This window comes from Anolis sagrei, chromosome 2 (genome assembly GCF_037176765.1).
Source record: "Anolis sagrei isolate rAnoSag1 chromosome 2, rAnoSag1.mat, whole genome shotgun sequence".
NCBI lineage: Eukaryota > Metazoa > Chordata > Lepidosauria > Squamata > Dactyloidae > Anolis > Anolis sagrei.
This window is the reverse complement of record NC_090022.1, coordinates 127,884,074-127,910,552: the sequence shown is the minus strand read 5'-3', so window position 1 is coordinate 127,910,552 and position 26,479 is coordinate 127,884,074. Positions and strand designations below refer to the sequence as shown.

The 26,479-nt window shown below is 43.0% G+C and overlaps 1 protein-coding gene across 1 annotated transcript; it reads left to right on the top strand.

Annotated features, from left to right (window-relative positions):
- LOC132765542 (low affinity immunoglobulin epsilon Fc receptor-like) lies at nucleotides 1-25,564 on the top strand. Its single transcript, XM_060759823.2, has 9 exons — nucleotides 1-145; nucleotides 5,574-5,696; nucleotides 16,333-16,395; nucleotides 18,430-18,483; nucleotides 20,898-20,960; nucleotides 21,121-21,210; nucleotides 21,915-22,066; nucleotides 23,907-24,013; nucleotides 24,996-25,564. The coding sequence occupies exons 1-9, from the start codon at nucleotides 64-66 to the stop codon at nucleotides 25,132-25,134; spliced, it is 873 nt and encodes a 290-aa protein (XP_060615806.2). The 5' UTR covers nucleotides 1-63; the 3' UTR covers nucleotides 25,135-25,564.
- Nucleotides 25,565-26,479: the final 915 nt, after the last annotated feature.

The following is a 26,479-nucleotide window of genomic DNA, read 5'->3' as shown; positions in this document are numbered from 1 at the left end:
GGTCCCAGGAGCTGGAGAAGATATCAAAGCAATTGTGAGGAGCAACTCGCTGAGACTGCAAGAATGGCACCGGGAGGCATCTACAGGAAGTGTGAGGAGCCTGACCATGCTGAGATCAACGAGTCCACAATCCCAGGGAAGGCAGGTAAATGCCCATGCCAGCCAGGATCCCAGAAAGGGCAACTCTTGGCCTCAGTGAAAAGAAGCCCTGAGCCATCGAAGTCCACTGGAGAGCTGGTTGTGAGCTTCCTCTCTTTCAGAAAAGAGAGAAACAGAGAGGGAAGGAGGGAGAGTGAAAATTTTGCTAAGGGGTAATATCTGACATCATTCTGGACATGAGCTATAGTGTTGTCAAGGGCAATTGAACTCAGCTTTTGACTACCAGAAGATTGATATTGTACATAACAAAAGGGACTGTTTGCAACTTCTAGAGTTGGATGAAATATGAAAAGTCATCCAAAGAGGAATGAGAACCCTTCAGCTAATTATATGAAATACTTTGCAACTCTCATTCTATCCTTGTGTCAGCTTAGTTTGTGTGCCTCTCCAAACTGCAGCTGAGCCTCACATAACTAAATTCTCTATTACAAAAAACAGTATGAGGGCCCTTCCACACAGCCATATAACCCAGAATATCAAGGCAGATAATCCACAATATCTGCTTTAAACTGGGTTATCTGAGTCCTCACTGTCATATAATCCAGTTCAATATGGATTTTATGCAGCTGTGTGGAAGGGGTCCAAAATGGCCCACCTGCGCAGAGCTAAAGGTCAAGGGGTTAGGCTTACAGCATCCTGCCAGCCACATTAGCTCCTAAAAATAAGAACAGAGAATTTTCCATCCCTCCCTTGTGTCCCTCAACTCAGAAGAACAGCACGTGTTTCATGGTCCCAGGTTTGGACTCCTGGAGAAAGTAACAGTACACTCCTGCCAAAACCTGGCACCATTACTATGAATGAAAGCATTATAGATCAAAACATACAGAGGGAACCAGAATAGGAAGGAGTATTATAGACATTATGAAGCCTAATGAACCCAGTGTCTGATTTGGCAAGTTCCTGTGTTCCTAGTCTGCAGTTGACTTGGAGCCCCCGGTGGTGCAGTGGGTTAAACCCTTGTGCCCACAGAACTGAAGACTTACAGGTCGTAGGTTCGAACCGAAGAGAGCACGGATGAACTTCCTCTGTCAGCTCCAGCTTCCCATGCAGGGACATCCCACGAGGATGATAAAACATCAAAACATCTGGGTGTCCCCTGGCAACGTCCTTGCAGATGGTCAATTCTCTCACACCAGAAGTGACTTGCAGTTTCTCAAGTTGCTTCTAATACGAAAGGGAAAAAAAGCTGAGTTGGTAAAACCCAGCCATATGTTTTCTAGTTCTGCATGAACGAGGACTCTAGCTCTGTTTGATGGGCTAAGGAGGGATACAGGATCTTTCCCACATCCAGAAAGTGGGCGGTGGAGCTTTATAGAGATTTCAACTTGGGTTATAACTTTATCCACAATTTAACTTTTTACTAATTTTTATATCTAAACATTTTATTTATTTTATATAGTTTATAATGTTTTAATATTTATATAGTTTTACAACACCTAGAAAGCCATCTTTAGTTCCATTATTGGGAAATAGGAGAGATGATTATGATGTTGATATAATGAGCATCATTATATGCTCTGCTGATTATCATTTGAGTGATCACTACATCTACGTTGTGCCTTATGAAACCCCCCCCCCCCCATCATCATTGTCCATTTTGTGATACTTGGAAGTTGGTTTGAAGATATGTGTACTCATCTCACAAAGGACTCACCATGACGAATCATTAGAGCTAAATGAGTTGTTTTTATTGAAAAGTGTTGCGACAGGGGAAACAGGAAATTGCTGCTACTCTTTTTGATTAGGGGCAGAACTTGGACAAGTTGTTGTTTGGAAGACAACTTCCTGAATCCCACTTGCTGGCGGATTTTTAGGGGCTGTCTTTCAAAAAGAATTTGTCCATTTACAACTCGAATAACGACCTCATCATAAAGCCCTGGTGAAGCGTCCCACTTCTGGGGAGAAAAGGGGGAGCAGCGGCGCGAATCTGTTGCCCATATGCAGCTCCCTCTTGGCAATGTTTTCCCCATCACATGGGAAAAGCATTGCCATTGCAGGGAAGCCCCATGCACGCTCCATTGGAGGCAGCATAAGACAGGAAGCCTCCTGTGTAGGGGTGAAAGCGTTCAGCGACACTTTCACCCCAGTTGGGGGCGGGGCTTCCACAGGAAGTTCCCTTGCATCATCTGATGGGAGGTGAGCCCATTAGCCCTCCAGATGGGGTGGAAGTGTCCTAGGATGCTAAAATCACCCTGTTTGATGAGGTGATTGATGAGGTGAGTGTCTTGTGCCTCTCCAAACTGCAGTTGAGCCACGTGTAACTAAGGTCTCTTGGCTCATGGGTAGGGGAAACCAACCTTCCCTCTTCAGGTTAGGTGATAGATCCTTCACATCTGCAAATCAAGATTGAGAGACAGAACCATAAACTGACAGCCATGCTAGTGTAAACAAGGTCAAAATTCTGTATGGTCAGCAGGACTCAGTATGTAGTAGTAAGGTAAGTATCCCAGTCTCTGCTATGCCATTCCAGTCGTGGAATACCTTCTCCTCGGAAGCCCAATTGGTACCACTGCTGGTAGTGTACCAACATCAATTTGCACATGTGTTATGGTTGACATTGTTTCAAATTGTGCTAACTAGTTTTGAATTGTAGATGAGATGTTATGGACCACATTTTTTTGGACTGATTTGGAGGACATTTTAAACCTGGTGAACTGTTTTTAAATGTATATTTATTATCATTTTATGTAATTGTGTATTTTATTAATGCTTTTATATTGTTGGAAGCCACCCTGAGACCCTCTTCGGAAGTCGAGAATAGGACGGGATACAAATGTTCTAAATAAATAAATAAATAAAAGCCCAGGGCCTCTTTCATATTGCACAGTTATAGTGGTGTGATTCCATTCCAGCTGCCATGGCAAAATTCTATGGAATCCTAGCATTGGCAATGGAGAGAGGGGCCACTGTAATCCTCCAGAGCCTCAAATTAAATATCCTAGGATTCAAAAGACAGAACCATGGCAATTAAATTAGAATCATAGTGCTATGATTGTACAGTTTTATGAGATCTCTAATCCTACCTTTCTGATCACCACAGTCACGAGATGCATGTTGGAGCTCTCTAGAAGTTTTATGCTTAGGAAAATTAGAGAAAGCATTATTGATCTAAATTGGTAAACATTTGGATAGCTCCTGGATGGACAGCTCCTAACACTACCAGACAAAAGCAGTCATATGTCTGCCAGTTTTACATTGCACAATTGCAGTACCTATGAACTCACTTTAACTGCTAAAGTACTGCATCTTAGGGAATGCTGGGATTTGTGGTTTAAACAGAGCCATCAGGGAGGTCTCTGCTAGCAAACCTGAAACTGCCCATCCTAGGATTCCTTAAGCCAGTGATTCTCAACCTGTGGGTCCCCAGGAGTTTTGGCCTACAACTCCTAGAAATCCCAGCCAGTTTGCCAGCTGTTAGAATTTCTGGAAGTTGAAGGCCAAAACATCTGGTGACCTACAGGTTGGGAACCACTGGCTTAAGCTGTTGCCACAGCAGCTAAAGTGGAATCATAGCACTATAACTGTACAATGTAAAAGAGTTCCTTAATGAGTTGTCTGTGGTAAGAAGTGATGGCATTGGCAGTGGATCCACCACCAACATGTGGGCCATGAATCCACTCTTGATTTTGCTATTGTTCTTCCTGCAGTTGTTCTAAGCTTGAAAGGGGTTCTGTGGGTGCTGAAACTGTCAAGGGATAAGATTAACCTAGCTTCTGTTCAACTCATGTTGAGAAAAGCCATAAGAAACTTAGCAATGGGACAACATGGAAGAACTACTAAAGGCAATGACATCTAAACTGTCTGTACAAATGTGAATGGGGCAAGACGAATGCATAGCAAAAGCCTTCTTTGGAAGACATATCCATAGTATGATCCCAGCCTGTGTTCTTGTGTCTACTGCAGCATCTTGGGAATGATGTCAGAAGCGCTAGTTATTACTCAGTGAGTTAGGGAACAACAAGTTCCCTTCCTTAGAACAAGCCTTTTGCTGGATTAACAGCTGACTTTGTAGTCTCTCCTTCTCTTTTAAGAGAGGGTCATCTCAGGGGTACAGTTCCTGATCCTGGCTTTCATCAGCCTGAAGCTCAAGTACCAGAGGTCAGGAAGCTCTTTTGTTGGGCTCAGCAAGAGTCAGAACCTCTGGTGCTGAACACTGGGAGCATCAGAAGGCTGCTAATAAAGGCTGCTAATAAGCAATTTAGACCAGCATGGGTGAATTCTTCAAATGAGTCCTGGAAAAAGCTTGTTATGGTGGGGCAGGGCTGTGGGAGGATGTTAAGAATAACTCATTGAATCTCATTTGCCTTGGAGAACTCACTGAGAAATGCCCTGATAATTCTTACCTGAGGGCAACAGGAACCTTTTCTTTCTCAAAGTATTAATTGTCTGGACAGGAAGAGAACCAGTGCTTGAGATATCCGAGGGCAGAAAAGGAAATATCCCCCACCACCAATATGATTATCAGTTGTATGGCATGAATCAGGCACATAGGAACGATGGCATTCCAATCACAACACATCAGGTATCTCAAATTAAAGTAAAGAGTTAAGGCATGAAGAGGTTACAAAGTGAGATGTCATTATAAAAGACAATGCACCATTAAGATAGATGAAGTAGCACTTCCTAGCAGAAAATTGGATGCAGTCATGGCCTACAAGATCCAGTGAATTTTGGATGTATGTCCCTCTTACCATGCAGATGTTCAGAACCATCTGCTTTCAGGATGTCAAAGGTTATATTTTCAAATATCTTCAGCTGAGAAAAAGAGGGTCCGAAAAACCAGGCTACAGTAAAGGATTTGGTCTTTCTTGTGCTGTAGTATTATCTGTTGCTATAGATAAGGGGTCTTCAAACTTTTTAAACAGAGGGCCAGGTCACAGCCCCTCAAACTGTTGGAGGGCCGGATTATAATTTTAAAAAGCATGAATGAATTCCTATGCACACTGCACATATCTTATGTGTAGTGCAAAAAACAGTTAAAAACAATAGAATAATTAAAATGAAAAACAATCTTAACAAATATAAATTTATTAGTATTTCAATGGGAAGTGTGGGGCTGCTTTTAGCTGATGAGAAAGGATTGTTTTTGTTGTGTGCTTTCAAGTCACTTCAGACTTTGGGTTGACCCTGAGTGAGGGCCGGGTAAATGACCTTAGAGGGCCATATCTGGCCCTTGGGCCTTAGTTTGAGGACCTCTGCTATAGATAAACTCTTTTAAACGAAGTCTTCTCAAATTAAAGATGTGCCAGTTAATGTAAAGTATTACATGGCTAACTTGTGATCTCCTAATTGCTATAATGTTTCCGTTGTTATGAATTTGCATTCTGAAGAGTTCTGCATCTCTACCTAGCTCCTCGACTGCTCACTTCCCACTGTGCCAGGTATTCCATGTTATGTGTTTTTGTTGTCCACAGATAGTTTCCTCTTGAAGTACCGCACATGTGTTTCAGGAAGAACATCCTTGCCCATCCTGTACGCTGTGAATGCTGTCTTAGTTCTGCTATGGATCATAATTTTCGCTGTTACAATTTCAAAATGTAAGGATTCTGGAGTCTGTTTCGCATGTCTATCCTAAGAGGGAAGACATAAGAGGTGGGGTGGAGGGAAGAGTAGTGAAGAAAAGTAGTGGGGAAACACATTGAAATAAATTGAAACTTGGAAGCCAAATCGGATTTGTAATCATACATTTTTCATCAGATTACCAAATTTTTAGAGCCAATTTTCACATATTTAGACTGAAATTTTCAGTCAGTTTCAGGTTGGCTAAAGCCCTTCTTCCCTGATATATTGATATGTCTGAAAGCCTTTTATCCTATACAGATTATACTATAATAATATAAGGAAAGAAATGTTATTCGACTCCTATTCTTGCTATGCTATGTGAGGCGAACAGTAAATGGATTCTGGTAACATCTGAGACTAAGGACCTCATCACATGAGCTGTGAGAGGCAGGCTGAATAATCTGAAATCGTATCATTCCATCCTGAAACAGATTGTTATATCCAAAGGGACTCGGGGTGGTTTACATGGGGACTATGCCCAGCAATAAACTACAGCATAATTGATATACATAGCATTTCAAGAATTAAAACAATAAAACTGAATTAAAAAACTGAAAAACTGAAAACTGAAAAAACTATTTAGGCAAGGAGATTATTAGTAATATAGCATAAAACATTAATACTGGCCAATATAAGGAATATATACATTAAATGTCTAATGCATGAAAAAAATGTATTTATCTATTTTCAAATAATAGTTTAAAGAACACTCCTAAGTTCTGAAATATATGGTTGTGAATAATGACTGATGAACTTTGAAGTGGCAGCAATAGGTTTAAAAAAATAACAAGTTTAAAATAGTGGCATTGTGAAAGCACAGCATCCTGCATAGGAAGGAAATAAAGCTATCACATTGCGCAATTTCTGTCAGTGACATTAAAAAGAAAAAGGAACCAGTCTCAAACAGAAGGATTTGGGACAAGAATTGGAGCATCCATGCTCACCAGAAGACCACCGATAGGAATGTCTATTGCTCCATGTCACTGAAACAAAACAACATGGGTAAATCTGATAGATCCCATCCCATGTGTTTTTGAGCATTTTCTCCCATTTTTGAGTGCTTCGGGGGCTCAGACAATGATTTCTCCCTATCTCCTCTTCTCCCCCATTTCTACACACTTCAGTCACATTTCGACAATGAAATGCTACAGATGACACCAGCAAGCCAAGGAATGTCATGTGATTGTGCTCTATGGAATGTAGTCCACAAAATGGATTAGAAGTGTATAGAAATGTGGAGAGGACTGTGTTTGATGAGGTCCTAATACTGTTTCCTACCAATGATATGATGTAACCAGATGTGATGAGTCTGTGGATATATCGACACCACTTAGGTCAGTGTAAAGCCAGATCAAGCTGTGGTAGTCAAATGCCTCACAGATCTGATCCAGAGTAATGCAGAGCAAGGACGCCTTAACATGGCCTTTCCCTGTATTAACTACGATTGGGGGAGGTCCAAATCTGGCATAAAATTCAGACTATCCTCTGACTTTGCCCCCCCCCCCCTGAAAAGTTTGCGTTGGTTTTGCAACAGAACTTTCCTTGGTGCCATCCTGTGTTTCTATGGTCTATCCTTCCCTTTGAAAAGAGGGTCATCTGAGGGGCACAGTTCCTGATTCTGGCTTTCACCAGCCTGGGGATTAAGTGCCAGGAGACAGCAAACTCTTTTGTTGGGCTCTGCAAGAGTCAGAACCCCTGGTGCTGACTTCAAAATGGCATATATATATATATATATATATATATATATATATATATATATCTTTACAGCTTTTATATTCCGCCCTTCTCACCCCGCAGGGGACTCAGGGCGGATTACAGTGTACACATATATGGCAAACATTCAATGCCAATTTTTTACATACAAACATATACAGACATACGCAGAGGCTATTTAACTTTTTCTGGCCGCCAGGGGAGCTGTCGCTTTCATCCTCCATCTGCGACGCTGATGAAGTACTTCCGCATTCCTCGCATGCTTCCCCGCTGGAATGCTTTGCTGGAGTCTTCTTTATGGCCTCATAAATTAGTTAATTTAGCCTCCCCACACTTTAAGGTGGTACCTAATTTTCTTACTTGACAGATGCAACTGTCTTTCGGGTTGCAAAGGTCGACAACAGGCTACACACAATTGGTTGGAAACCCACTCCAACCCGGGCTGGCTTCGAACTCATGACCTTTTGGTCAGAGTGATCTTTAGTGCAGCTGACACTCAGCCAGCTGCACCCCAATCCCGATGCTATATATATATATATAGAGAGAGAGAGAGAGAGAGAGAGAAACATTGATATATCTATATCTATCTATCTATATATATCTATATCTATATCTATATCTATATATATAATAAAGAAGAGTGTTTGTTTGTATCGGACAGAGGAAGGACATAGGGCGGTGTATGTGCCAGCGTTTTGATTGGCCAGCCTGAAAGTTCCAACATTCGGATTGGCTGCCGCAGTGGTGCTATTTGCATATGGTCTCTGATTGGCCAGCTTCAAGAGGAGCCCCTGGTGGAGAAGAGGGTTCATGGCAGAAACGGGGCATGACAGAAGGAAATTTGCATATGGTCTCTGATTGGCCAGCCTCAAATCCAACATTCCGAGATGACAAAGAGAGGAAAGGAAAGGCCGGGGGCTGGGTCAGAACACTCCCAATACAGACCGAAAGAGGCACACAGAGCCCCCATCACCCACTCTACATCCTACTGCAGTTTGGAGGACTATGAACCATGGATGATGGGACTTGCAGTACCACCACTCACATTCTGAGACAGCTGTTAACCTTATCCAATGACTGATCAGGACCAAACTTCACACAGAGACCTCTCATGACCCACTTTATGTCCTGGTGTGGTTTGGCCGGGGATGGACCGTGGATTATGGGACTTGCAGTACAATTGCTCAATTCTTCAGACCACTGCAACCCTCATCCAATTACCAATAAATACCAAACTTGGCACACTGAGTCTCCATGACACACTCTACATCCAGCTGCAGTTTGAAGGAGGATGCACCATGGACGATGGGACTTGCAATACCTGCACTCCTTCCTAAGACCATTATAACTGCCAACAATGATGGATCAGGACCACAATTTACAGAGAGCCCGCATAACTCACTCTACATCCTGGTGCGGTTTGGAAGAATTTGACAATGGATGATGGGACTTCCAGTCACTTCACTCACTTCCTGAGACCACTGAGACCCTCGCCAATGACTCATCAAGACTAAACTTGGCACATGGAGCTTCAATGACCCACTCTACATCCTGGAGCAGTTTGGAGGACGACAGACCATGGATGATGGGACTTCAAGTACCTCCACTACCCAAGACTGCTGCAAAACTCATCTAATGACCATCAAGACCAAAGTTGGCACACAGAGCCCCCATGACCCACTCTACATCCTGCTGCAGTTTTGGAGAAGGGTGGACCATGGATGATGGAACTTCCAGTACCTTCACTCACATTCTGAGACCTCTGCAAACCTCATCCAATGACGGATGAAGACCAAACTTGGCACATAGACCTCTCATGACCCACTTTACGTCCTGGTGTTATTTGCAAAACTTTTGAGATGGATGATGGGACTTTCAGTACCTTTGCTCACTTCCTGAGACCACTGAGACCCTCGCCAATGACTCATCAAGACTAAACTTGCCACATGGAGCTCCAATGACCCACTCTACATCCTGGTGCAGTTTGGAGGAGGACAGACCATGGATGATGGGACTTCAAGTACCTCCACTCCCTTCCAAAGATTGCTGCAACCCTCTTCTAATGACCAATCAAGACCACACTTGGCACACAGAGCCCCCATGATCCACACTACATCCCGCTGCAGTTTGAAAGGGGATGGACTTTGGATGATGGGACTTGCAGTACCTTCACTCACTTACTGAAAATAATGCTGCCATTATCCAAAGACCAATAAAGACCAAACTTGGCATACAGAACCACCATTACCCACTTTCTCTAATAACCCGGGCAACGCCGGGTCCCCAAGCTAGTATATAATAAAGAAGAGTGTTTGTATCGGACAGAGGAAGGGCGGACGGTGTATGTGGCAGCGTTCTGATTGGCTGCCGCTGTGGTGCTATTTGCATATGGTCTCTGATTGGCCAGCTTCAATAGGAGCCCCTGGTGGAGAAGAGGGTTCATGGCAGAAACGGGGCATGACAGAAGGAAATTTGCATATGAACTCTGATTGGCCAGCCTCAAATCCAACATTCCGAGATGACAAAGAGAGGAAAGGAAAGGCCAAAGGGGGCGGGGTCAGAACACTCCCAATACAGACTGAAATAGGCACACAGAGCCCCCATCACCCACTCGACATCCTACTGCAGTTTGGAGGAGCATGAACCATGGATAATGGGACTTGCAGTACCACCACTCACCACATTCTGAGACCTCTGTTAACCTTATCCAATGACTGATCAGGACCAAACTTCGCACATAGACTTCTCATGACCCACTTTACGGCCTGGTGTGGTTTGGCCGGGGATGTACCGTGGATTATGGGACTTGCAGTACCATTGCTCAATTCTTCATACCACTGCAACCCTCATCCAATTACCAATAAATACCAAACTTGGCACACTGAGTCTCCATGACGCACTCTACATCCAGGTGCAGTTTGAAGGAGGATGCACCATGGACGATGGGACTTGCAATACCTGCACTCCCTTCCGAAGACCATTACAACTGCCAACGATGATGGATCAGGACCACAATTTACACAGAGACCCAGCATGGCCCACTCTACATCCTGGTGCGGGTTGGAAGAATTAAACAATGGATGATGGGACTTGCAGTCACTTCACTCACTTCCTGAGACCACTGAGACCCTCGCCACTGACTCATCAAGACTAAACTTGGCACATGAAGCTTCAATGACCCACTCTACATCCTGGAGCAGTTTGGAGGACGACAGACCATGGATGATGGGACTTCAAGTACCTACACTACCCAAGACTGCTGCAAAACTCATCTAATGACCAATCAAGACCAAAGTTGGCACACAGAGCCCCCATGACCCTCTCTACATCCTGCTGCAGTTTTGGAGAAGGGTGGACCATGGATGATGGAACTTCCAGTACCTTCACTCACATTCTGAGACCTCTGCAAACCTCATCCAATGACGGATCAAGACCAAACTTGGCACATAGACCTCTCATGACCCACGTTACGTCCTGGTGTTGTTTGGAAAACTTTGGAGATGGATGATGGGACTTGCAGTACCTTTGCTCACTTCCTGAGACCACTGAGACCCTCGCCAATGACTAATCAAGACTAAACTTGGCACATGGAGCTCCAATGACCCACTCTACATCCTGCTGCAGTTTGGAGGAGGACAGACCATGGATGATGGGACTTCAAGTACCTCCACTCCCTTCCAAAGATTGCTGCAACCCTCTTCTAATGACCAATCAAGACCACACTTGGCACACAGAGCCCCCATGATCCACTCTACTTCCTGCTGCAGTTTGAAAGGGGATGGACTTTGGATGATGGGACTTGCAGTACCTTCACTCACTTACTGACACCACTGCCACCCTCATCTAATGACTGATAAAGACCAAACTTGGCACACAGAGCCCCCATGACCCACTCTATATCCTGCTGCTGTTTGTAGGAGGATGGCCCATGGATAATGGGACTTCAAGTACCTTCACTCACTTCCTGAAAATAATGCTGCCATTATCCAAAGACCAATAAAGACCAAACTTGGCATACAGAACCGCCATTACCCACTTTCTCTAATAACCCGGGCAACGCCGGGTCCCCAAGCTAGTATATAATAAAGAAGAGTGTTTGTATGTGAGGGAGGACGGAGGGAGGACGTAGGGCGGAAAAGTTTGTGGCAGCTTTCTGATTGGCTGCCACTATGCTGCTATTTGCATATGGTCTCTGATTGGGCAGCTTCAATAGGAGCCCCTGGTGGAGAAGAGGGTTCATGGCAGAAACGGGGCATGACAGAAGGAAATTTGCATATGGTCCCTGATTGGCCAGCCTCAAATCCAACATTCCGAGATGACAAAGAGAGGAAAGGAAAGGCCGGGGGCTGGGTCAGAACACTACCAATACAGACGAAATTTGGCACACAGAGCCCCCATCACCCACTCTACATCCTACTGCAGTTTGGAGGACTATGAACCATGGATGATGGGACTTGCAGTACCACCACTCACATTCTGAGACCGCTCTTAACCTTATCCAATGACTGATCAGGACCAAACTTCGCACAGAGACCTCTCATGACCCACTTTACGTCCTGGTGTGGTTTGGCCGGGGATGGACCGTGGATTATGGGACTTGCAGTACAATTGCTCAATTCTTCAGACCACTGCAACCCTCATCCAATTACCAATAAATACCAAACTTGGCACACTGAGTCTCCATGACGCACTCTACATCCAGGTGCAGTTTGAAGGAGGATGCACCATGGACGATGGGACTTGCAATACCTGCACTCCCTTCCTAAGACCATAACTGCCAACAATGTTGGATCAGGACCACAATTTACACAGAGAGCCCGCATAACTCACTCTACATCCTGGTGCGGTTTGGAAGAATTTGACAATGGATGATGGGACTTGCAGTCACTTCACTCACTTCCTGAGACCACTGAGACCCTCGCCAATGACTCATCAAGACTAAACTTGGCACATGGAGCTTCAATGACCCACTCTACATCCTGGAGCAGTTTGGAGGACGACAGACCATGGATGATGGGACTTCAAGTACCTCCACTACCCAAGACTGCTGCAAAACTCATCTAATGACCAATCAAGACCAAAGTTGGCACACAGAGCCCCCATGACCCACTCTACATCCTGCTGCAGTTTTGGAGAAGGGTGGACCATGGATGATGGAACTTCCAGTACCTTCACTCACTTCCTGAAAATAATGCTGCCATTATCCAAAGACCAATAAGACCAAACTTGGCATACAGAACCGCCATTACCCACTTTCTCTAATAACCCGGGCAACGCCGGGTCCCCAAGCTAGTAACTATAATAAAGAAGAGTGTTTGTATGGGAAGGACAGAGGTGCGGAGGGCGGAAGGTGTATGTGCCAGCGTTCTGATTGGCTGCCGCTGTGGTGCTATTTGAATATGGTCTCTGATTGGCCAGCTTCAGTAGGAGCCCCTGGTGGAGAAGAGGGTTCATGGCAGAAACGGGGCATGACAGAAGGAAATTTGCATATTGACTCTGATTGGCCAGCCTCAAATCCAACATTCCGAGATGAAAAAGAGAGGAAAGGAAAGGCCGGGGGCTGGGTCAGAACACTCACAATACAGACCAAAATAGGCACACAGAGCCCCCATCACCCACTCTACATCCTACTGCAGTTTGGAGGAGGACGAACCATGGATGATAGGACTTGCAGTACCACCACTCACATTCTGAGACTGCTGTTAACCTCATCCAATGACTGATCAGGACCAAACTTCACACATAGACCTCTCATGACCCACTTTACATCCTGGTGTGGTTTGGCCGGAGATGGACCGTGGATTATGGGACTTGCAGTACCATTGCTCAATTCTTCATACCACTGCAACCCTCATCCAATTACCAATAAATACCAAACTTGGCACACTGAGTCTCCATGACACACTCTACATCCAGGTGCAGTTTGAAGGAGGATGCACCATGGACGATGGGACTTGCAATACCTGCACTCCCTTCCTAAGACCATTACAACTGCCAACGATGATGGATCAGGACCACAATTTACACAGAGAGCCTGCATAACTCACTCTACATCCTGGTGCGGTTTGGAAGAATTTGACAATGGATGATGGGACTTGCAGTCACTTCACTCACTTCCTGAGACCACTGAGACCCTCGCCAATGACTCATCAAGACTAAACTTGGCACATGGAGCTTCAATGACCCACTCTACGTCCTGGAGCAGTTTGGAGGACGACAGACCATGGATGATGGGACTTCAAGTACCTCCACTACCCAAGACTACTGCAAAACTCATCTAATGACCAATCAAGACCCACATTGGCACACAGAGCCCCCATGACCCACTCTACATCCTGCTGCAGTTTTGGAGAAGGGTGGACCATGGATGATGGAACTTCCAGTACCTTCACTCACATTCTGAGACCTCTGCAAACCTCATCCAATGACGGATCAACACCAAACTTGGCACATAGACCTCTCATGACCCACTTTACGTCCTGGTGTTGTTTGGAAAAATTTGGAGATGGATGATGGGACTTGCAGTACCTTTGCTCACTTCCTGAGACCACTGAGACCCTCGCCAATGACTAATCAAGATTAAACTTGCCACATAGAGCTCCAATGACCCACTCTACATCCTGCTGCAGTTTGGACGAGGACAGACCATGGATGATGGGACTTCAAGTACCTCCACTCCCTTCCAAAGATTGCTGCAACCCTCTTCTAATGACCAATCAAGACGACACTTGGCACACAGAGTCCCCATGATCCACTCTACATCCTGCTGCAGTTTGAAAGGGGATGGACTTTGGATGATGGGACTTGCAGTACCTTCACTCACTTACTGACACCACTGCCACCCTCATCTAATGACTGATAAAGACCAAACTTGGCACACAGAGCCCCCATGACCCACTCTATATCCTGCTGCTGTTTGTAGGAGGATGGCCCATGGATGATGGGACTTCAAGTACCTTCACTCACTTCCTGAAAATAATGCTGCCATTATCCAAAGACCAATAAAGACCAAACTTGGCATACAGAACCGCCATTACCCACTTTCTCTAATAACCCGGGCAACGCCGGGTCCCCAAGCTAGTATATAATAAAAGTCAAAGTTTGTATGCGTTGGAAGTGCGGCGGACGTAGGGCGGAGGGATATGTGGCAGCTTTCTGATTGGCTGCCGCTGTGGTGCTATTTGCATATGGTCTCTGATTGGGCAGCTTCAATAGGAGCCCCTGGTGGAGAAGAGGGTTCATGGCAGAAACGGGGCATGACAGAAGGAACTTTGCATATGGTCTCTGATTGGCCAGCCTCAAATCCAACATTCCGAGATGACAAAGAGAGGAAAGGAAAGGCCGGGGGCTGGGTCAGAACACTACCAATACAGACCGAAATAGGCACACAGAGCCCCCATCACCTACTCTACATCCTACTGCAGTTTGGAGGACTATGAACCATGGATGATGGGACTTGCAGTACCACCACTCACATTCTGAGACCGCTCTTAACCTTATCCAATGACTGATCAGGACCAAACTTCGCACAGAGACCTCTCATGACCCACTTACATCCTGGTGTGGTTTGGCCGGGGATGGACCGTGGATTATGGGACTTGCAGTACCATTGCTCAATTCTTCAGACCACTGTAACCCTCATCCAATTACCAATAAATACCAAACTTGGCACACTGAGTCTCCATGACGCACTCTACATCCAGGTGCAGTTTGAAGGAGGATGCACCATGGACGATGGGACTTGCAATACCTGCACTCCCTTCCTAAGACCATTATAACTGCCAACAATAATGGATCAGGACCACAATTTACACAGAGAGCCCGCATAACTCACTCTACATCCTGGTGCGGTTTGGAAGAATTTGACAATGGATGATGGGACTTGCAGTCACTTCACTCACTTCCTGAGACCACTGAGACCCTCGCCAATGACTCATCAAGACTAAACTTGGCACATGGAGCTTCAATGACCCACTCTACATCCTGGAGCAGTTTGGAGGATGACAGACCATGGATGATGGGACTTCAAGTACCTCCACTACCCAAGACTACTGCAAAACTCATCTAATGACCAATCAAGACCCACATTGGCACACAGAGCCCCCATGACCCACTCTACATCCTGCTGCAGTTTTGGAGAAGGGTGGACCATGGATGATGGAACTTCCAGTACCTTCACTCACATTCTGAGACCTCTGCAAACCTCATCCAATGATGGATCAAGACCAAACTTGGCACATATACCTCTCATGACCCACTTTATGTCCTGGTGTTATTTGGAAAACTTTGGAGATGGATGATGGGACTTGCAGTACCTTTGCTCACTTTCTGAGACCACTGAGACCCTCGCCAATGACTAATCAAGACTAAACTTGGCACATGGAGCTCCAATGACCCACTCTACATCCTGCTGCAATTTGAAAGGGGATGGACTTTGGATGATGGGACTTGCAATACCTTCACTCACTTACTGACACCACTGCCACCCTCATCTAATGACTGATAAAGACCAAACTTGGCACACAGAGCCCCCATGACCCACTCTATATCCTGCTGCTGTTTGTAGGAGGATGGCCCATGGATGATGGGACTTCAAGTACCTTCACTCACTTCCTGAAAATAATGCAGCCGTTATCCAAAGACCAATAAAGACTAAACTTGGCATACAGAACCACCATTACCCACTTTCTCTAATAACCCGGGCAACGCCGGGTCCCCAAGCTAGTATATATATATATAGAGAGAGAGAGAGAGAGAGAGAGAGAGAGAAACATTTCAATCTGTGTTTTCGAGAACCTCTTCTCCTTGTGATCCTTAGGAAGCATTCAACTCAAATTGCCAAGTGGCTAAAATGTCAAAATCAAGACTGTTCCTTGATCAGATTTTGTGTTGTTTCAGATTCTGAATTGGCCAGGAAATTAGAACAACTGAATGACCATCAGGCTGTGTTGACAGCAAATGGTAAGAATTGAGCTTTGCCATCTCCTACTTCTGTCTTATTTCTGTCCCTGGGTATGAATCTCTTTTATAGGTTAACTAATTATACATAAGGAGACTGTGAAGAACCCTTACCTTTAGCAGCCAGAATGTGGGCCTAGTGAAGCCTGACGGCTCAAACAGTCAGAATGTGGGCCTAGCAAACCCTGGCGGCCATCTTAGGATAGGGAAACAGGGAGATGCCATTTTAGGTCAGGTTTTCTTAGAGGGGGCGTGTCCTAGTCCAGTAAGCAAAGAGTAGATGGCCAGGATTGGTTAGGAATAGGGGGCAGAGCCTAACATTCAAATAGAGGAAAAAAGAGTACTTTTTGAATTTGAGGCTTGAGTTTTGGCAGTTGGGATTTGTCAGTTGGGAGTTAGGTAGTCGGTTAGTGTTCACAGTTGGATACTACTAGATAGGAGAACTAGGTTAATCTTTTGTAGTATTCAAGGGCTAGAGGAATTAGCCAGGAATACTGACAGTGGGAACAGGGCCTTGCTTATGGTCTGTTTCTTTTATTCCTGAGGAAGGTTAGGCCAAGGTTGTTTGGCTAAATTCCAGAAAGTGGGAATTTGGTTTGGAATTAGCATCAGAGATTAGTTTCCTGAGATAATCTCCTGTTTGTTATCTCTAGATTTGAACCCAGTACCCACCTAAGAATTGTACATCAAATGTAACCAATAGTTTTGTGCCATTAACTTACAGAAACCATTATGCATTTGGACCAGAAGAGTTAAAGCCTGTTAAATAAATGTTTTATTATAGTTAACACATCACAACAGCCTGTTTGTGAACGTCATTGGTATTTAAATCCTCTGAGGACAATAAACACTATAGTAACACAGAAGGGCGTTACTAAGTATCCTCTCCACACATATAACTCAGCCTGAATGCTAAGCAATAAGGTGGCAGCGTACCCAATTGAAGAGCCCTTTTAAAATCCTCACAGTTCAGATGTCATTCAAATATATCTTTCCTTGTTTTATCAATTTCCCTCCTGGGATATTCCTTATAAGGGTTGGTAGCTTGTGGGATTCACTATTTCAGAATTCCCTGTTCCCTCTCCCTGCTAAAAGAAGATCCTGAATGTGAAGCCTTCGTTATATTAAACATGTTAAACACAGGGTTAACTCATCAGCTGGTTTAATAAAATAAGTTCATGATGGAAATAGCAACATTGGGGAGAGGGTGTGTGTGTGTGTATGTATGTATATGTATATATGTATGTATATATATGTGTGTGTGTGTGTGTGTGTGTGTATAATCTGTTGTTTTTAACTCACTATGATTTCTACATTTTGTGTCAAAGAGTATTTTTAGGGAAAATACAAGAAGCAGAGCTTTAGAATCACTGTATTAGTTCATTTCACTTTTCTGAAGTGTCACAATTAGCAAGCTGCCAGCTTTAAACTTAACATTATTTGACATCAGAAATGTAGCTCAGTTCCAGAAAGAGATTGGTAGTTAGTATATTCAATTGTATCAAATCATTGAGTGAGAGTACATGAATGTGTGCACCAGACAGAACTTCTAGGGATTAAAATCAATGGTTAGAACTTCCAATCTGATTTTGGTTCTTCTGATGCAGTGGTGCCCTACCCTAGATAGGAACATGCTTGGATTTGTGCCAAAATTTACAGGTTGCTGTCCATATGGACTTATTTTACTACCTGAACATGGACTGAAGTGTTCCTGATTAAGTGGTTGAATCTACCCATCTGTAATATAATCTTCCCTTTTTCCTACTATTTTCTTCATTGCTCAGCATAATTGTTCATTCTAGTGAGTCATGTCTTCTCATGACATATCCATAGTACAATAGTTTCCATTTAGTCATTTTGGATTCTAGAAAGAGTTCAGGCTTGATTTGCCCCAGTGATCATTTATTCCAATGATGGGGTAAATCAATTTCTTTAAGAATATGCCACATTATTTGATTATGCAAACATTTATTATTCTTTTCAATAAATGGGCTTTGAACCACATAAGCCTTGCTAACTGAAATCTGTCATTTCTAGGCTCCAGGATGGAAAAGCAATTGGAGGGACTCCGTTCCAACCACTCCATTTTGGGTACGAGATGACTTTGCCATGATTCTCAACTGCTGTTTGTGTTCTGCCTCCAAGCCTCTATTAAATACTGCTAAAGCTGCTGTATGACTATCTTGGTTAGACTGGTTGTGTTTTATAATTATCTGTTATGATGAGTGGAAAAGGGATCCTGATGAAAGGGAGGACATATGTTCCTAAAACAGTAACGAGGCACTGAGTCTTGGTTTTGGGCAAAAAGACTGTTTGTAAACAAGGCAGCAATTAATAAATAAGCAAATAACACATTCACTCATAGATAGTGAATATAGTACAACCCCTATATCCATAAGACCTATCCACATCTGACAAAATACATCCTTTCTAGGAATTTTCTAGGTCCTCCACACCATTTTATGCTATGCTTCTGCCACAAATTACCATAGAGTCATACTAGCAAATTCTGAGAGAGGATCTCTCTCTAGTAATTTTCTAGGTCCTGCAGTGAGACTCTATGATACATTCTAGCCAAATGTATTCAGTAGGGTTGCTATTATCTTCACTTTTCTGCTTCTATCATAGGTTTATGAATATATTCCCCATGTATTATCTGTACTGTGTTATCTCAGCATGCTTTTGTTGAGTGGAAAATGAAATTGTATTTTGGGAGAGAATAGATGTGAGATCAGCGCTCTGTAGTCAGTAAAGAGTAGGCTGCTGGCAGTTTTGAGCATTTAATTAAGTGCTAAGCAACAACATTACGGTAATGAGAACTGGAATGGTATAAGGAAGATGAGACTGGCTATGATTCTACTAAGAGACGAAGCGGATTTTTATGTAGTTTGTATTTGTCGTATAGTTATATGTTGTTGATACTGGCCTTTGTAACTGTCTTTTTATGTGTACTGTACACCGCCATGAGTCGCCCGTAAGGGCTGAGAATGGCGGTTAATAAGTGCATCAAATAAATAAATAAATAAATAAATGAAAGTGTCAATGCTGCTGCTTTGGGAAGTCTGAAGCTGCTTGCCAATTTATTTCCATTATTCTCTGCTTTGTGTGATTGCGAGTAGTAATATTGAGTTGGATAACCAGAAGAGACTCATAGACACCAGTGGGAGGGTCAGTAAACATAACTAGGGGTGTGATGGCACACCAGGAAGATCTAATGAGAAACCTAAATGTGTCTGGCTATTTTCCCAGTGACCATCGATATGCCCTAATTACTATAATTCCCCCAAAATAAAACTCTATAAACAAGATTAAGTTTAACCAAATTGAGTTTACTAAACAAACAAGATGAATTACAACAATGTACAAAGGTGAAGATTAATTATGATGGTATAACTCTGAGGTAAATATAACTATACACTATGGGGGATGATGTAACTATCTATGACAAATATTATCTATCCTTTATTACATATATTATCTATAAACTATCTATCTAACTATCTATAACTATTCTATGGCAAATACAACTATCTATGAACTATCTATTATAAACTTTAGGGCAAATACTATCTATAAGGCAAATACGTGATTAGGATGGCCTGTTCAAATTGCTAGGCCAGACCAGACACTATCTGGCAACTGTCAACAAGCTAAGACTAACAAAGAATGGGAAACGAAGTTCTATAACCAGCCCATTCTGGCTCTGAGTCAGAATGGGCTGCACCAACCGAACTCGGCCTCTAGGGGGAACCTAAGCTCTCCCCTAAACTTGGTAAAATGGAACAGTCCAACTGAGAAATAAACAGGCCGAGACATCACAAGGGGAGACTCATTACCTTCAGTAGGAGGAATAGTAAGCATGACTGTTAGATCCTCTCAATCTCAGTGGGCCTACTCTTGATATGACTAGGAAATTCAACCTTATCACATGGCCACCATCGAGGGGCATGAGGAATCTGGCGCCCCACACTCCACATCACCTGGCTCCAGCTGAGGGCAATCCAAGTGGGGGGAGTGTATAGCATGTGTGGAGCGTGCACCTTCCCCCCATGGGTTTCCGTGACAACACAGGAGTCCGTGGAGCCATACCAGCAGTCTCTGTGGGTGACCTGGGTTAAACTAGTGCATGCAGCTGATTTTAGCCCCACGTAGCAGTTTGAAACCACATTAACTGCCATGGTTCAATGCTATAAAATTCTGGGATTTGTAGTTTTGTGACATTTTTACCCTTCTTTGTCAAAGAAAGTTCCCACACAAAATACAATTCCAGGATTCCATAGGATAGAGCCATGACAGGTAAAGTGGTTTCAAACTGCTATAAATCTGCAGTGTGGATAGTCTGTAGGTCGGCATCTGGGATTGTTATTAGAATATCTCTGTAATTTCTTAGTGTTCCTTCATAGAAAGGATGCTAATCCAATAGAACTGCCTTTGGGCCACTTCTTGCTCAGGAAAGTATAGAGGATTCACCCATATATTTGCTGTGATCTGTGATTTTCTTCCAGGATCAAGGCTAACTGAAGAGCTGAAAAAGCAAGAGAGTCAGCAAGAAACGAGGAAAAAGGAGGGTAAGGTTTTTAAAAATGTAAACATATTTTTTGGTAGGCAGTTGGTTATCCATTCAGATAGAGCTGTTTGTAAGGGGTCTCAAGTTCATTACAGATTCAACTCTGCATGAGATCAAGTTCATATTCCATTAAACTCTTTCCCTTAATATTTTATTACTAGTGGACAAACATCTGGCTAATTTAGATGCTGCAGAAGAAAGGATCCAAGAAGATACTCTTAAGATGCTGGAAGCACTACATAAGATTAATGGTAAGATGTGAGACTTTATTGGCAGTAATCCTACTTTTCCTCTGCCTTAAACCCATAGCATGCCATTACAGAGTTCTCGTGCCTATGCTCTTTAGAACTGCACTTTAGAAAGTCAATATGAGGCGATAAACAAATAGTTATGGGAAAACTGACCTTACTAGTCAAAACCAGACAGCTGATTTGCAAGCCTAGTAATAGGAACTCTGGGTTGTTGTAGGTTTTTTCGGGCTATATGGCCATGTTCTAGAGGCATTCTCTCCTGACGTTTTGCCTGCATCTATGGCAAGCATCCTCAGAGTTTGTCATTCTTTGTCCAGGCTTCGTTTTGGATCTAAACTTGGTGGGACACTCTTGACAAGAGTTAAAGCAAAATCATTATGAGTGTTTGACTCCAAGAGGTGTTTTCAACTTCTTGAGTAACTAAAAAATTAAAATCAAAAGTTCTGACCATGCAAAGAGGCCAGACTGTGAGTGCCAGTCAGAGAAACAGTACAGATGCTTTAAAAAAGTACTGTGACATATATAAAATCTTAGATTTAACTGCCTTTTCAGTGAATCAAGTCAGAGGTACAGATACAAATATTAAAAATGCAAACACAAAGGTAGGCTATGGGCTGAAGCCTTTCTCAATTGAACTGCATTCCTGCTAATGAATTGCTCTGGAATTTGTGTGTGATTTTAAAATCTCTGCATTATCTTTGTAGACTCAGCCTGCCAAGTTTGTCCAGAGGGATGGCTGCTGAACAGAGGACACTGCTACCATTTCCAAGAAAAACAGAACCACTGGTCTCTTGCCAAAACATTATGTGAGCAGCAAGAGAGCTCTTTGGTTATCATCAATGATTATGAAGAGCAGGTAAGGCAAGACTCCCTTTTAACAATCTGCTTTCTATTTATCAAGTCCATAATATCTTCCCTCAAGGTGTCACTTTCATAACAAAACATTATAATTCTTGAGTACTCAGGAGTACATCCACCATTTGAGGAATATTGATTTTTTTTTTGTTGAGGTGATTGTGTACAAAACTATGAGGTAAGTGATGTGCCATCACACCCAGACACTATAAAGTTAAAACTAAGATGTGCTTTTCTCTTTATCCGGGTGAACTGTGGGTGCCTTACTTAGAAGCTTAGGATTCCTAGCAACTGAGGCCAGTCCAGATTTGAACATCAAACAGAACATTTATTTCTCAAAGTCCTTGACAGACTTGGCACAGCTTGTTGAAGTTACAAACACAGTCAACCTGTGAAATTATATAGATGTTCCTTCCTTCCTTTTTTTTCCCTTCAGCTGCTGAGTTAACTTCCCCCAATGGCAGAGAAATCCTGATATATTCTCTGCCCCAGCACTGAGTTGCTATCTTTAGAAAGAGCAGGTCTTCCCCTATCTGAGCTCAGCACTAGTTTCAAAGGCAAGAGGGTAAGTACTCACGATGGCCTGTCCGAGCTACCTAGCTAGACCACAAGCACATCTGAGGCTTTTTCTAAACTGAAGAAAGAAGGAGAGCTTCTCCAAAATGGAGATCTCATCCCCAGGAAAAAGGGTAGTCTCTGGACCAAAGAGATACTTTTTAAGCTAATAACAGCAAAAGGCTTTGCAGGCTGGCTTTAAGCCCCTGGTAATGGTTAACTTTCAGGGTGCTGCTGAGACTGTAGCAACCCTGGGGGAAATGCAAAAGGATGCTATTTCATGCAACTAAGGGGCAATGCAAACCAAGCTCCTGGAAGATGGAACAAGTGATGAATATTTTTGGTAATGTCAACCATCTTTTTCAGCCACCTTTCCTTGTAAATGAAGAAACAAACAGTTGTTGATTAAACCCACCAAGCTCATGTTGCCTCATTGATTGTCGTAAAAGGACAATGCCAGCTGCAACTCAGGCCCCATCTATGCTGTCCATATAATACAATTTCATAATGTAGTTTAACTGCACTGAACTGCATTTTATGAGTCTACACTGCCAGATAATCTGGGATAAACAGATAATCTTGGGATGAGATCCTGGGATATAGGGCAGTGTAGATCTGGCCTTAATTCATAAACTCCCCTTGCCGCTGCTGTGGCCTCTGAGGAGGAGAAGAGTAGCCAGGCACTGCTCCATTGGCGAGAAGAAGCTTTCCTTTCATGTTGCAATTGCCATTGCTTTGCTTTCTGAGTGAAAGAAAAGCAGCCAGCTCTTGCTGGTCTTACTCCCTTTCTGCACTGCCACCCCACTTTGTGTCTCATTTACATTTTGAATTTGACAAATTAATGGTTTGTAAACTGTTCTACAAGCTTTTTTGGCTAATTGGCAAAGTATAAATACTATATCTATATTTCTCTCTCTCTCTCTCTCTCTCTCTCTCTCTCTCTATATATATATATATATATATAGCCTTTGAACATGGAAGGTGCATGTTTATCTAATAGCTTTTGATGAATTCATCTTCCACAATTTTGTCTATCACATGGACTAGAACTGTTTTATTTCAAGTTATGTCCTAGGTTCACGTAGGCCTTATAACTAACATTTGAATTCATTCAGTGAGAGCTGCCGGGTATGGTAAACATGCATTTCACCAGGATGAATAGCACTTGTGAGTCTGGCATTGTGTGCCTGGTACTGCAACTAAGATGACGCATCTTAATCATAAAAGGTTATTTGGTTATCTGTCCAGCTCAGCTTTTGTGCAATTAAATATGGTTTCTGTTTCAGAAATTTCTCACATCTCATTCAAAAGAGAAAGTCTTGTGGATTGGTCTCAGTGATTTAAACACGGAGAACACATTTGTATGGGTGGACCAAAGTCCTGCATCATTCACGTAAGTCTAGTTACATGCAATCTGTTCTTCTGTCCTTTTAAAAGTAAAAACCCTTTCAAATTGAAAACAAAACCCTCGGCAGAGAACCCATCTAGTTGCATTACGGAGAATACTTAGGTCTCACAAGGAAGATATAACTCAGAGATAAAATAAATAATACATCACTTTCAGCTGGTCTATGGATTCATCCTAGGTTAAAGCGCAGCAAGATTAACCATTTGTATTTTGTAGCTTCTATTTTTCTGAAGCCCAGATTTTTTATCGTGTCAGGAGCAACTTGAGAAACTGCAAGTCGCTTCTGGTGTGAAAGAATTGGCCGTCTGCAAGAACGTTGCCCAAAGGACGCCAGGATGTTTTGATGTTTTACCATCCTTGTGGGAGGCTTCTCTCATGTCCCTGCATGGGGAGCCGGAGCTGACAGAGGGAGCTCATCATTGCCAATTTAAAACAAGCCAAAAAGTGATTGAGATCAGTAAGGAATAGCCGAAAGTTATCATTGGGATCAAGGATCTTTTTTCATTTAACTGCTTGGTATAAAAGAGTGTTTACTATGACCTTGCTTAGCTCATGGCTGGCAAGCAACTGGATTCATATTGGTGTCCTGTAGGACTTTAGATGACACTTCCCCTCATCTTGGTGGACATTTTCAGGGTAATTTTTTTAACCTTAAACAAAATCAATATTGGAAATGCCCCACGTTGTCTTTTCTTCTGGGTCAGTTGCTAATTTGAAGGACTTCTCTCTTGAACTTAGAGGAGGTACCAAAATTTGATAGTTCGCCTCCCAAGCCCCTTCAGAGTTATGAGGTCATTTTTAGTGATGTTCATCAAAAATATTTGTGGAACAAATATTTTTGCAACCTCAAAAATGGCTTTGACAGGCTATATTTCTGTACTCCTATAATCAACTGTATAAACAAAACCTTTCCTATTATGCCTTATTAACTCCACCATGTATTCATTTACTAAACTTCCATCTGCAGCTATTGGAATCCACGGGAACCCAACAATGCTGGCCACGGGCAGGACTGTGTCGCGATGACCAAGTGGGGCTGGTGGGATGATCGTGAGTGCGGAAGCAATGTTGATGGGTGGATTTGTGAAAAGGCCTGGAGATGCTAATTCTGTGGCCAGCAGGAACACAACTGAAAACCATTCTGACTCAGCTTGGGACTTTGTTGTCACAGACTGTCAGTAATGCAAACATTGGGTTTCTTCTGGATGAAAGGTTTTAACCATAACTTTGAAATCTGTGATTAAACTGGGTCAATGGAGCATCAGTGTCTCTGAAGAAAGCTATGATTTGATTATAACTCTTTTCTACTTGATATCCCTCCATTTCTTGAGCTGGAGGTAAATTTAGAGAAGTCAGTTTCAGTCCCAGAATCTTCTGATTTACCAGTGAGATTAAGTTGGTTCACAATCAACTGTATATGTTTGTGTATTAGTCAATCCATGTATGTCGAGGACAGGTCTTGCAAGCATTTTTTTAAAATCTGTACATTTTTCCATAACACATTCTGTACTATGGTATGTATGTCAATAAACATATTTTAAAGCTTTCTTTATGTGGAGTCTACTTATTCATTCAATTTTTCATTTTATATACAGGCTTTATCAAAACATATCAGGATAGTGAACAATAGATATGCAATAAAAACAATAAATTGGCATTATGGTAAAATAATAAACTGGGTAGCTTAAAATGCCCAGGCAAATGATAAATTTATTATCTAGACTGCTATTTTTAAATGAAAAAGGCAGTTCACACAAGGAGTGAACAGTTGAAGGTGACAGAGAATTCTAATACACAGAGTGATTTGATTGATTACATGTAGCCTCCACAGTATGCTTGGCGAAGGTTAAGAAGGGACATGATGACCATATTTTAAGGATAAGGAGAAAACCAGCTTGTTTTCTGCTGTTCCAGAGACTTCAGATACAGAGCAATATATCCAAACTGCAGGGAAACATATTCCACCTTGGAGTATGGGGAAGTCTTCTTCTCTGGAGGTTTTTAAGCAGAGGCTGGACGGCCTCTTTTGATTAGGCTTTGTGTTTTTCCTGCAGATCAGAATGGGGTTGGACTGGATGGCCCTTGGAGACTGTTACAACTTTATGTTTATATGACTCAGTGACTCTCTTGGGCAGGCATGTAGCCGGGGGGGGGGGGGGGGGCTTGAGGGGCTTCAGCCCCCCCAAAATTCTTAGGGTGATTCGCGAGAAGGCCTTACTGGTACATTATTTAAACTTATGTTTATTCGTATCATGATCTGATCACCATGCTCAGTATATCCCATATGCATGGGGGTATTGGGATAACAATACAAAAGGTTTGCTAGGGTAGATCCTCAGCCCCCCCCCCCCCCCCCCGAATCAAACTTAGCACCCCCTGAATCAAAATCCTGGCTACGAGCCTGGGCCTTCTTGGGCCCTAAAAAGTGCAGGCCCAGACTAATTGCAGAAT